At 50.4% G+C, this 11,997-nt stretch overlaps 1 protein-coding gene and 1 long non-coding RNA gene across 2 annotated transcripts; both read right to left on the reverse strand.

Moving 5' to 3' along the window:
- Positions 1–351: 351 nt before the first annotated feature.
- LOC130158937 (uncharacterized) lies at positions 352–5,432 on the reverse strand. Its single transcript, XR_008825546.1, has 3 exons — positions 2,474–5,432; positions 915–1,681; positions 352–501 (listed from the first exon to the last, which is right to left on the reverse strand). It is a non-coding gene; the product is annotated as an uncharacterized LOC130158937 (long non-coding RNA).
- Positions 5,433–5,535: 103 nt separating this feature from the next.
- On the reverse strand, positions 5,536–7,930 carry LOC130158763 (uncharacterized). Its single transcript, XM_056359751.1, has 3 exons — positions 7,768–7,930; positions 6,793–6,905; positions 5,536–5,999 (listed from the first exon to the last, which is right to left on the reverse strand). The coding sequence occupies exons 1-3, from the start codon at positions 7,871–7,873 to the stop codon at positions 5,553–5,555; spliced, it is 666 nt and encodes a 221-aa protein (XP_056215726.1). The 5' UTR covers positions 7,874–7,930; the 3' UTR covers positions 5,536–5,552.
- Between the last annotated feature and the right edge of the window lie 4,067 nt (positions 7,931–11,997).

Consider the following 11,997-nt stretch of genomic DNA (forward strand, 5'->3'; position numbering starts at 1 on the left):
GATGCCCTCTCACTCTTCCCCAGGCTACACAGGTGCATCTCTGTCAGCCTGTCCTCATAAGGGAGATGGTCCAGTCCCCTGTGGTCTTTGTAGGTATAAACTGTGCACCGCAATGTAAAAGGAGGTTGCTCTCCAAGGGGTTTCCAGTGCTGCTAAGACTTGGTACTTGTATCAAACTTGTATCAAATCGCCTGGCGTGGCTTGTACTTAGGAGCATTTTTGCCGAAGGCTGCCCGTGATCAACTTCAATCACAAAGTTACCTTTTCCATAGCAGGAGAACCCAAAAATTTCTGGTTGTGGGGTTTAGCTTATCCATCATTGTGGCAACCTCCCTGCAGGTTTTACGTGGCCGGAGTCAGTTCCCCGTCTAGGCTTCTCCGATGTGGGGGGAGAGGCTTCAGCAGTCGGGCTGTTGATGTTCTCTGCTGCACCTTCCTCAGATTTCAGCACGTCTTTCTCAGTCAGTTCTCAATCCACCAGACTGAACACAAAGTCTTTCTCTGAAACGTGAAGGTAGCAGAAATTTTGTTCAAATTCCCACTTGCTGCTGATCTGGATGTTTGGGGGTGAATTCAGGAGTTCCGTTACCACGTTTTCAAAGGGCTTAAAGACACGAGAGAGACATTTTGTTTGCTTTCTGCCCGCCCCCAGCCGCCCAGAGCCCCAGTGGGAGAGCGCGTGTTTCCGCCCCGCACCAAACCGGAGAGCGCTGAGGTGTAAGTGACTGCTTTCTGTCTGCTGTCACCTGACTGCTCAGCGCAGCCACAGCTGGGCCCAGCGCACTTTGCTGGACCTGATACCTTCCACCTCGGCAACGCCGCTCAGCTCAGGTCAATTAGAATTTCAGGGTTTGATGGGAACGTACAAGAGCGCGTGCTTCTCAGAAAGGGATGCAGGTGCGTATCTTTGTTACCTTGTTTACTTGCCCTTCCAAACCATTCTTGGATCTTGGTAAGGGAGTCTGTCTCCAAAAGTTGGCTGATTTTTTCCAGCACCTAGAAGACGTACAGAATAGTGACCATGAAAGAAGAGAAGCTGATTCGTGACAGTTTTTGCATGTGTTTCCGTTTAGCTCTAGCTGTGTGAGTGTGCAGCTTTACGGCTGTGCAAATTGCCTAGCCCAAGGTGTCCCATCAGGTTTGCCACAGTGTGAGCTAAGGACGCCAGCCTGCAAAAGGTGATATTGCATGAGCGCCGTGTAAGCGGCACTTCAGAGACACCGCAAGGAAACGCTAAGAGTGTTTACTACGAAGAAAGCCCCTTGCATGTGTCATGCCAGATTTACAGGCTGCCTTTTAGAGAACAAGTTTCAGCTGTGTCGTTCCACCAGTGATTGCCCATAGCAACTTCCAGGTAGGGGAGAGCAACTGAGGAGTAAATGCTAAATACAAAAGCCAGTAGTCTCCCCACGGGGGTGGTGGCGGTGGGAAAAGTGGCCAATGAAGTCCCACACCATCCTCAAGAGAACTAAGAACGCATACCGTGGTAGGAATCCATGTACTGTAGCCCTCGTGTCTTTACCTTTTTTTCCTGATCTGTGTCGCTGAGGTCAGAACTCCCCTGGACGCGAGCACTGTAGCGCGAGCTGACGGATGGGGAGGAACACTGGGGGAGAGGCGTGTCCTGGAGTTCCAGTCTGTGTGCAGGCTGTGCAGAGGCTTGGAATCGTTTCTGCAGAAGCTTTTCCAAAAGAGAAAGCAACGTGTAAAGGAGTGGCTTGACTCCATTTCTGCAGCGCTTAAAGCAGTGCGAAACGTAGGGCTAACACTAGTCCCCAGCAAGGGTGTGCAGCAGAAACACATCTGAAACTGTCGCTCGCTTGGACAGGAACACCTGTAGGTTAGCTGCATTAGGTTAATTGTTACAGCTGCTACTACACAGTCGCCGAGAATCGCAGTACATATCTACGGCAAATGCGTAACGCTGGAGGAGAATGAGAGTGCTGCCGGGTAACTGCTGGTGGAAGTCAGGTGAGGAAACCATTAAGCCTGCAGCTTGAGGCTAAAGAGTTACGGCAGCAGGAATCTTGTACTGGAATTTATGAGCACAGCTGCAAAGCTGGGTCTGAACCTCAGTGTGCTGCTTCTAGAGAACGGTGTCAGCCCAAGTAAAACTGCTGGCAGTAAGTAATCTAAAGAAGCTTTGTGTGTGAGGGGAGGAGGCTTCTCCTGGGCTTGCTTGTTGTATAGTGTGATGTTTTCTCCCCGGCGCTACCAAAGCACAGTGGCGTTACAGATCTGAACACAATACAGTTATGGTTTAGCTGTCGTACTGCTTGACACCGTCTCCCTTCCAAGCTCTATGTTCTACATGTGGGATGCTCACATCCCTCTTTTTGGTTCTGCGCGGTCCTCCTTAGCAATCGGAGACCGTCAATTCAGGTTACATTGTTGAGAAGTGAGGGAGAGTGTGCCGCAGCAAAGAGCCATGTCTTCCCCCCCGCTACCCACCCCATCCCCCCACCCCCCTTACCTTTTCAGGCACAGCAGAGTTCTTCCCAAGCCTTTTGGGAACATCGGCGCGTCCTTCTGAGTGTCCTTTTGGCAGGCTGCTGCTTACAGCACAGACCAGAGTGTTGTTTAATCCTGTGCAAGAAACCAGAAGATACAGGTTTTTCCTACAGTAAACACGCACAGTCAACTTGGCAGGTGATCTCCAAGGAGAGTCTGTGCTGGAAGGATGGAAAAGGGAGGTATCGGACCTGAAGTTTGTAGGCCCTGATACAGGGCTGATGGAACGGTGTGTAAACCCTGGGTAAACCTGTCATACTTGGGTAGGTGGCAGAGGGCCGTAAGCAGTCTGTTAGGGAGGACGGTGTGACCAGCCGCTACCTCAGCAGTAATGATGCTCCAGGTACGACCCGGAGAGTGGGCAGGTGGGGTGAAGCCCACTCCCTGAGCGGTGCCAATCAGGAGAAAAGTGTCACTTGTCCGTGTGTCTTCAGAACAGGCTTGTGGTTTTCAATGAGAGCCGCGGCATTTAATGAAGAACTGGAACCCTCCTTTCTTAGCCAGGCTCAACGGATTTTCTTAACGAGCCGCTGTTTTTCTGGTGGAATACCAGTCCAACTGGGTTTCACACGGCAAAGCAGCAGTGCTGTGAAGTAGCTGGTGGAGGATTTTCAGCACCTTGATTCTGTTCAGATACTAAGCCGAAAGTAGTGACAGCTGAAACAGTTACTTGTTGTCTTGGTGCAAGAGTTGTAGTTGCACCTTGTAAAGAGTTTAGTGCGGCTAAGCTGAGGTTATTGCTTGCTGAGGACAGGTAAGGCTGCTTAGTCGATTGAAATGAAGGTAGCAGCTTTCTCTGCGGAAATGCTCCTCTTAGAAATGGGAAACGGCAGCAGTGGGTACTTTTGGAACAAAATGGTGGTTACGCTCACATTTCTCTCTGTGCGTGCCAGGGCAGTTGTCCTGGCTCTCTGTGTGGTCTCTCAGCAAGTCTTACCTGGTATGTGGCGGACCATCCGCGGATGGGGGATGTTCCTGGAGTGATGGTAGTAGTTTTCGCCTGAGCAGCTAAGCTGCGAGTCACACCGGTTGTTCTTCCACATGTCGTGGCTCAAGTGAGGTTCACACGTTGACTCAGAATCGGTCTTTGTTGTGTGAACTTGCTGGCCCTCGTGGGGAGCGTCTTTGTTCAGGGCAGGCTGGCTCTTCTGCCGATGGGCTGAGGCCAAACGCTGGGGGTGAAGTGGAGAACAAGTGAGAACAGCAAAGGAGACGTCCAGGCCTTCTTGGTTTCTGCCTTTCCTAAAGGTTGTGTGCGCAGGGAGGCAGCCCCCTGTCTCTTTATAGTTGCTATCTGTTGTAGAGTTTGGATTGAGAGGTTGAATAACAGACTAGGAGCTGTTATTACCGTTATCCTGTGGGGTTTTTTTTCCCTTTCCGGTAGTAGCAGTCCCTAATGTTCACAGTCGTCTTTGCCTCAGGCACTTGCCTGGCACACTCGGTACTGTAACGTCTAAGACTGGGAACATCCCAAGACGGTTGGTTTGTTGAAGGCACCTGGCAAATGTCACGTGGGGGATGAGCTAATCTGATCTCTTCTGTTATGTTCCAGGCTCTAGTTCAACAAATACTCTCTGAGGCACCTGGCTCGGGTGCAAGCGCATCCCCAGTGGAGTGATGGATCTTAGCGTACGGGGGGAGTGGTCCGTGAGCCAGGGAAACCCCCTGGGAGGGCAGAGACCTGCCAGGAGCCAGCAGCTCCCATGAGAGCAGCTGAAGAGGTGTGGGCAGGGCCAGGGGTCCTGGAAGCTGCTCCTCGCTCCCACAACGTTCAGCCCTGGGGAGCACTGCGACCGGGGCAGGCAAACAGGTGGCTTTGCAGGGTGGCCGTTTGGGTGGGAGGGCACCTCTTTCAGGGGGGGACATTGCACTGGCCAAAGGTGAGAGACTTGAGGTACACACAAGCCAGCAACTGGACATTGTTCTGTGGTCATCTGCACAGGTCAAGGGCCATGCAGTGGTGGAGCTAAAGATCCTTAGGGCAGCGAGGAGGGTGCACAGCAAGCTCGCCCCCCTGGGATAGCTAACTGAAGTTTTCAAAAATGAAGTTCATGTGAGAGGGTTCTCTTCTTCACTAAAAACTTTTATGGATTTTCTTTGGGAATTGAAACTGTCTTGTGAAAGAGAAGTCTAGAATCTCACTAGTTATTTAGCAACCTCTTTGTATTATATACAATAATTCCTGGTACAAAATGTTTTGGGGATTTTAGGGGTGTTATTCTACCCAAATAGCAACTTACGACATGCCTAATATTGAGATTGGTAAAATTAAATGACAGCCAAGGATGTTTGGGTTTTACCCAGTATGGTGCACCAGAATGGTGCTACCAGCCGGCACTGTCATTTTTATATTGTAGATAAAATGACACCCCAAACGTTGATTATCATTGCAGCATGCCATAGCATAGCAGTCCACGAGCTTGTGGCCTTGAGGCACAACAATTTCAGGACATTGCACCTGCGGGTGACTGCTACTCATGTAACTTGTTGTTGGTTTTGTTGGTTTTGCAAGCCATCTTGGGCACAAGAGGAAGATAAAAACTGTGTCTCTGAGGTCAACAATAAATCAGATTTAGAGTTTCTCGTTGTGTCTTAAGGCCTTTTGCAGAGGCATGGGGCATGCTCTCTGTCTTTGTGTCCTCACCAGGAGTGGGACTAGTGTCCGTAAGAGCTGGAGAAAAGGAGAAAATGGAAGAAGCACGGGCAGATATTTTTTATGCTTGGAGGGCAAAAAGAGGGGCACGTGTGTCGTGTGTGTCTCTTTGTCGTTACGGGTAATGTTTGGGTAACGTAGAGTCCGAGATGCTGTTGAATATTGTCAAGAGAAGGCATCTGATAGCAGAAGCTCTAAGAAAGGGTTCAGGTAGCTGCTGGCTCCTGATGCCTAGGATGCCTATGGAGAGGTACTACTGCTGGTGCTACAAGATGATGACCTAACTAGAAGGAGAAAGGAAACGTGGATGGAGTTGGGTGAAGGGCAGTAGTGTTAGTTGCCAAAGTTATGTGATCTGTGAGGTTTGGATACCGTAGGGTTCCCTCGTTCAGATCAGCCTGTTGACTTCAGTGGAAGGTGAAAGGATGAGTATTATTACGGCATCCGATTCTGCCAGTACTTCTGGCATTTTGCCTTGACACGCTTTCCTTTCCCCACAGCCGATCCCAGTTTTTTTCAAGAGAGTGCTATAAAAATATGAAGGTGTTTTTTTCACTTTTAAAAGGAGTAGCTCTTTTGGGTGTGTATTTTGTTGCCTTATGAAAAGCATTTGCCAAGAGTTAGTTGGCGTTGAAACTGAACAAAGAAGCCATCTAGTGTAGCACTCATGTTTTACCTTAATTTCCCGATCCACGTCACAGAGGTCAGAACTCCCCTGGACGCGAGCACTGTAGCGCGAGCTGACGGATGGGGAGGAACGCTGGGGGAGAGGCGTGTCCTGGAGTCCCAGTCTGTGTGCAGGCTGTGCAGAGGCTTGGAACCGTTTCTGCAGAAGCTTTTCCAAAAGAGAAAGCAACGTGTAAAGGAGTGGCTTGACTCCATTTCTGCAGCGCTTAAAGGCAGTGCGAAACGTAGGGCTAACACTAGTCCCCAGCAAGGGTGTGCAGCAGAAACACATCTGAAACTGTCGCTCGCTTGGACAGGAACACCTGTAGGTTAGCTGCATTAGGTTAATTGTTACAGCTGCTACTACACAGTCGCCGAGAATCGCAGTACATATCTACGGCAAATGCGTAACGCTGGAGGAGAATGAGAGTGCTGCCGGGTAACTGCTGGTGGAAGTCAGGTGAGGAAACCATTAAGCCTGCAGCTTGAGGCTAAAGAGTTACGGCAGCAGGAATCTTGTACTGGAATTTATGAGCACAGCTGCAAAGCTGGGTCTGAACCTCAGTGTGCTGCTTCTAGAGAACGGTGTCAGCCCAAGTAAAACTGCTGGCAGTAAGTAATCTAAAGAAGCTTTGTGTGTGAGGGGAGGAGGCTTCTCCTGGGCTTGCTTGTTGTATAGTGTGATGTTTTCTCCCCGGCGCTACCAAAGCACAGTGGCGTTACAGATCTGAACACAATACAGTTATGGTTTAGCTGTCGTACTGCTTGACACCGTCTCCCTTCCAAGCTCTATGTTCTACATGTGGGATGCTCACATCCCTCTTTTTGGTTCTGCGCGGTCCTCCTTAGCAATCGGAGACCGTCAATTCAGGTTACATTGTTGAGAAGTGAGGGAGAGTGTGCCGCAGCAAAGAGCCATGTCTTCCCCCCTCCTACCCACCCCATCCCCCCACCCCCCTTACCTTTTCAGGCACAGCAGAGTTCTTCCCAAGCCTTTTGGGAACATCGGCACGTCCTTCTGAGTGTCCTTTTGGCAGGCTGCTGCTTACAGCACAGACCAGAGTGTTGTTTAATCCTGTGCAAGAAACCAGAAGATACAGGTTTTTCCTACAGTAAACACGCACAGTCAACTTGGCAGGTGATCTCCAAGGAGAGTCTGTGCTGGAAGGATGGAAAAGGGAGGTATCGGACCTGAAGTTTGTAGGCCCTGATACAGGGCTGATGGAACGGTGTGTAAACCCTGGGTAAACCTGTCATACTTGGGTAGGTGGCAGAGGGCCGTAAGCAGTCTGTTAGGGAGGACGGTGTGACCAGCCGCTACCTCAGCAGTAATGATGCTCCAGGTACGACCCGGAGAGTGGGCAGGTGGGGTGAAGCCCACTCCCTGAGCGGTGCCAATCAGGAGAAAAGTGTCACTTGTCCGTGTGTCTTCAGAACAGGCTTGTGGTTTTCAATGAGAGCCGCGGCATTTAATGAAGAACTGGAACCCTCCTTTCTTAGCCAGGCTCAACGGATTTTCTTAACGAGCCGCTGTTTTTCTGGTGGAATACCAGTCCAACTGGGTTTCACATGGCAAAGCAGCAGTGCTGTGAAGTAGCTGGTGGAGGATTTTCAGCACCTTGATTCTGTTCAGATACTAAGCCGAAAGTAGTGACAGCTGAAACAGTTACTTGTTGTCTTGGTGCAAGAGTTGTAGTTGCACCTTGTAAAGAGTTTAGTGCGGCTAAGCTGAGGTTATTGCTTGCTGAGGACAGGTAAGGCTGCTTAGTCGATTGAAATGAAGGTAGCAGCTTTCTCTGCGGAAATGCTCCTCTTAGAAATGGGAAACGGCAGCAGTGGGTACTTTTGGAACAAAATGGTGGTTACGCTCACATTTCTCTCTGTGCGTGCCAGGGCAGTTGTCCTGGCTCTCTGTGTGGTCTCTCAGCAAGTCTTACCTGGTATGTGGCGGACCATCCGAGGATGGGGGATGTTCCTGGAGTGATGGTAGTAGTTTTCGCCTGAGCAGCTAAGCTGCGAGTCACGCCGGTTGTTCTTCCACATGTCGTGGCTCAAGTGAGGTTCACACGTTGACTCAGAATCGGTCTTTGTTGTGTGAACTTGCTGGCTCTCGTGGGGAGCGTCTTTGTTCAGGTCACAGGCTGGCTCTTCCGCCGATGGGCTGAGGCCAAACGCTGGGGGTGAAGTGGAGAACAAGTGAGAACAGCAAAGGAGACGTCCAGGCCTTCTTGGTTTCTGCCTTTCCTAAAGGTTGTGTGCGCAGGGAGGCAGCCCCCTGTCTCTTTATAGTTGCTATCTGTTGTAGAGTTTGGATTGAGAGGTTGAATAACAGACTAGGAGCTGTTATTACCGTTATCCTGTGGGGTTTTTTTCCCTTTCCGGTAGTAGCAGTCCCTAATGTTCACAGTCGTCTTTGCCTCAGGCACTTGCCTGGCACACTCGGTACTGTAACGTCTAAGACTGGGAACATCCCAAGACAGTTGGTTTGTTGAAGGCACCTGGCAAATGTCACACGGGGTGTGAGCTAATGTGTTCTGTTGTGATGCAGTCACGAGGTCATCAAACACTTGCCATGGCAACCGCATTCCACAGTATAGTGGTGGGTCACAGCTTGGAGGTGGGGGTGGGGGGGTGGTCCGTGAGCTGGGGAAACCCCCTGGGAGAAATAAAATCCTGTTTCTCTAACTCTTATTTATATCCAAGCTCAACTGTGGGTCAATCTGTGGTAGCAGCAATTACAAGTGAAGGTGCAGAGGGCACCTTCCCCACTGAAATTCAAAAGTTAATTTGGGATAAGGCAACTACATTTGCAAAAGAATTCAATCTTGGTGGTATCTAGTCAATTTTACTTACATTTCTGATTAAATTATTAAATGGTTCTTATTTCGACCCTCGACTTTGAACATTCCTTTCTGATTCTCCTCCCCACCCCTCTGGGTGGTGGGCAGTGAACAAGCAGCTGTGTGGTGCTTGGTTGCCGGCTGGGATTAAACCCCAGCATTTTGGTACATCCTAAAACAAAAGCCCCAGCTTCAGCCACCCAAACCACACAAACGAGCACATCACAAATAGCTTTGCTTGACTATCTACTTACTGTGGACCTGTAAGCGTGTAAACGACCAGTATCCTAGTTATGGCACAGAGGCAAGAGGTGAGCATGCCACCACTCTGTGAGGGTAAGAGGAACTGACTGTCGTCTTGGGGTGGAGGGTGGTGATGTGCTCCCCCTGTCCCCATCCCCCGTCCCCCCGCCCCGCATTCTAACCTGTGTTGCATCACAATGCTCAAGTGATGACCACCAGTGGTGGCGGTGACGGGCGGCTCTGGTCCTGGCTCACAGTGCGTTCCGGGAGACAGATAAGAGCCCGACAGCCAAGGGCTAGTTTGAACAACGTGCCCACCTGGCAGTCTGGCCACGGTCTGACTCAGGCCAAGCCTGGAAGAGGCTAACTTCTGTAGTCGGTGTGCAGATGTGACTGTGAGGTAATTCTCTGACTCCGTTAATCTTGGACGGCCCAGGGCCCGTTGAGCTCTGCTGTGCGGCACCAGCTGGCACAGCTCTCGCCTTGAGTAGGGATGCCTCTCTAGGCTATATGCAGCATTTTATCTCTGTTTTGCTTGTTTCTGAAGGGAAAACCTTCATTTGGGAACGCTGAGCACCGTATGAAAAGAGCTGAGGCTTGAAATCCACAGCAAAGGCAATTAGTGCTGACCTGCACCCAGTTCCTCGCAGCAGGATGTTGTGCCAGGAGAGGGCAAGGACGTGAGCAGCCACGGGGCCTGCGCCTGCGGGTGCTGAGGGAGCCAGCGGCTCGGGCGATCACAAGTCGAGCAGGGTGTTGCACGTGGTAAGAGAGGCGCGTCCTCTCGCAGCACGTCTTGCTGACCTACTGAATTGTGTTTTCCCATCAGCACGATCGGCACATTGTCCTTGTTTCACTGTTCACTGAAAGCCATTCCCACAGGTTACCGAGGAGCTGGACTGTAAAGCCAAGGAATCGGGAGCAGGTACAGCCACAGGCAGACAGAGTATGGTTCTTAAGTAGCTTGCACAATGGCATATTTTACTATCTCCGCTGGGCTCTTGTGAGCGTCAGCAAAGGGATTCAGCAAAGCCTTCACATTCTCACTGTGTCCCTGCCGCTGAGACTTCAAGAGCCACTGTCCCCTGTTCTCTTTGCAGCTACAGTGCCACTGGGAGCAGTGGGTTTGGAGGGCAGGCTCCCAGGGAGGTGGGAAGAGGGGACAGCTTCTAGCCAGGGCTCCGCCGTGGGTGGGATGCGACAAGGGTGGGGAAGAGTGTGACAAGGGAATCGGGGAGGCAGAAGCCCTGCAAAGAGCCAGGTTTCTGCAGGTGGGTGGTTTGTTTTCATTCTAGCGCTTTGGCTGATCAAGGGTGGGACTCTGAGCTGAGAGGCTTGGCTAAAAGGCCAGAGCAGTGCACCTGCAGGAGCACATCACAAGACTGGCTCCCAGTGTGTTGGAAGGGCTTGGGGTATCGGCAACCTGACTGCTTTGCAGCTGACCGACTCCTTGGTGCGAGAAGTCAGTGGTGGCAAGATTCAAAACGGGCATGTCTGTAGGAGAAGGCCTCAAGGACAAGAGTCCAAGTACTGATAGCCTGATGAATAGAGACTCGTTAGAACTTGTAGGGCACAAGCCCTGGGAGCAAAGGAACAAGCTAACTGCAGACCCCTGAGCCAGCACAGTTGAGGAGGCAACCAGCCGGACAGGGAAACAAGTCGCCAGATAAGGGAACGGATGGCACCGATATGTCACTTTGTTAATCAAGAAAGCCGCGTAGAAAGAAACCCCCTAATTTTGGAATAGAAATTGTTGCTATGTCAAGGTAAACTAATAAGTTCCTATTGTTCTAACGGTGTGCCTTAAATATCAACCAATCAGTGTTTGTTACGCTTAAGATTTAACCAATCGGTGTGTAATATGTAGAAGGTAGAAACGTATATAATTGTAGAGAAAATCACTAATAAACCGACAACTTGCTTGCATCAAGCTGCGTCCCGTCTCTTCATTCGCCGCACATGTCGGTCTTTTCACTCCCTTTTTTTTGAGGCTTTGCAAATAAGAACAGAGCGCTACAGTGAGCTACTAAAGAAAGAAGACCTACATCTGTCTGTCTTCAGATGTTCTCAGTGAGCTGGGTGAGAAGAAAGCCTGTGGGACTGGAGGACTGCTGGATCACAATCACCACAAGGTAAACTGTGGGGTCTGTTTCCTTACAGAGCCTTTTTTTTTCTTTCTTTCTTTTTTCTATTTGTCCCTCCTTGCACCTTATTTGATGTTACTCTGTTGATGTGTTTTTGACTTGATCTAGTCGTTATGGTATGGAGTGTTGGCACAGCTGGGAAGGGGTTTTTGTGCTCGACTTGGACACAGGAGTTGCCAGGTCTAAAGAAGCAAACAACATTTGTTTATCCTTTGCTCTTCCTCTGAAAAACTACCCGGTTCCTGTGATGTGCGTAACTTTGTACTTAAGCAGAAACTTGCCTTTACAAGAGGCTGTGGCTGATGCTTCCTAGTTCCGCGGCTGCATGCCCAGATTTTATTTATGGTCCTTTTGGCTGTATGTCACAGTGTGCCATATATGCAAAGTAACACAGCACTTTATTTGGTGAGCTTCCATTTTGCGTGAGCTTGTCTTCCCTTGCCCTTCTCAAACATTTTCAAATCACGGCTGAAAGGCTCTTAACGCGGAGACCCTTTGTAAGGTAAGGATTATACTAGAGCAGTGTTTTGCTTAAGGTTTTTGGGCAGGAAAGCCCCTCCAGGGCTCCTTTGAACCTTTCTCGTATGCTGTTGCTTGGCACTGAGGCTGCTTGCGCTGGGGGCGTTCTTTGAAGTCAGCGTTCTCCGGTGGTGTCAGCACTATTCCTGTAGCCCCAAGCCTGACGAGCCACCCCTCTGTCCCACATTTGTCATCCAGGTCTGGCTTACTCACCAACCAGAGGGCCTCCTGCAGCCTTGCCTGCTGCTGCCGAGCCACAGTCTGTGTTGAGAGGGTTTTTGGATAGCCTGGGGTTGTTCTAGGCAAGAATCTGCCAGTGAGGTTTGTATGTAATGCTGTCTGGGGTTATTGTCACTTAGGGAAAGTTTTGGGAGCTGAAACAGGAGGAGGAGGAGGAGGAGGAGGGTGGCTGTTACGGTCA

The sequence above is a fragment of the Falco biarmicus genome, chromosome 14 (genome assembly GCF_023638135.1).
Source record: "Falco biarmicus isolate bFalBia1 chromosome 14, bFalBia1.pri, whole genome shotgun sequence".
Classification (NCBI taxonomy): Eukaryota; Metazoa; Chordata; class Aves; order Falconiformes; family Falconidae; genus Falco; species Falco biarmicus.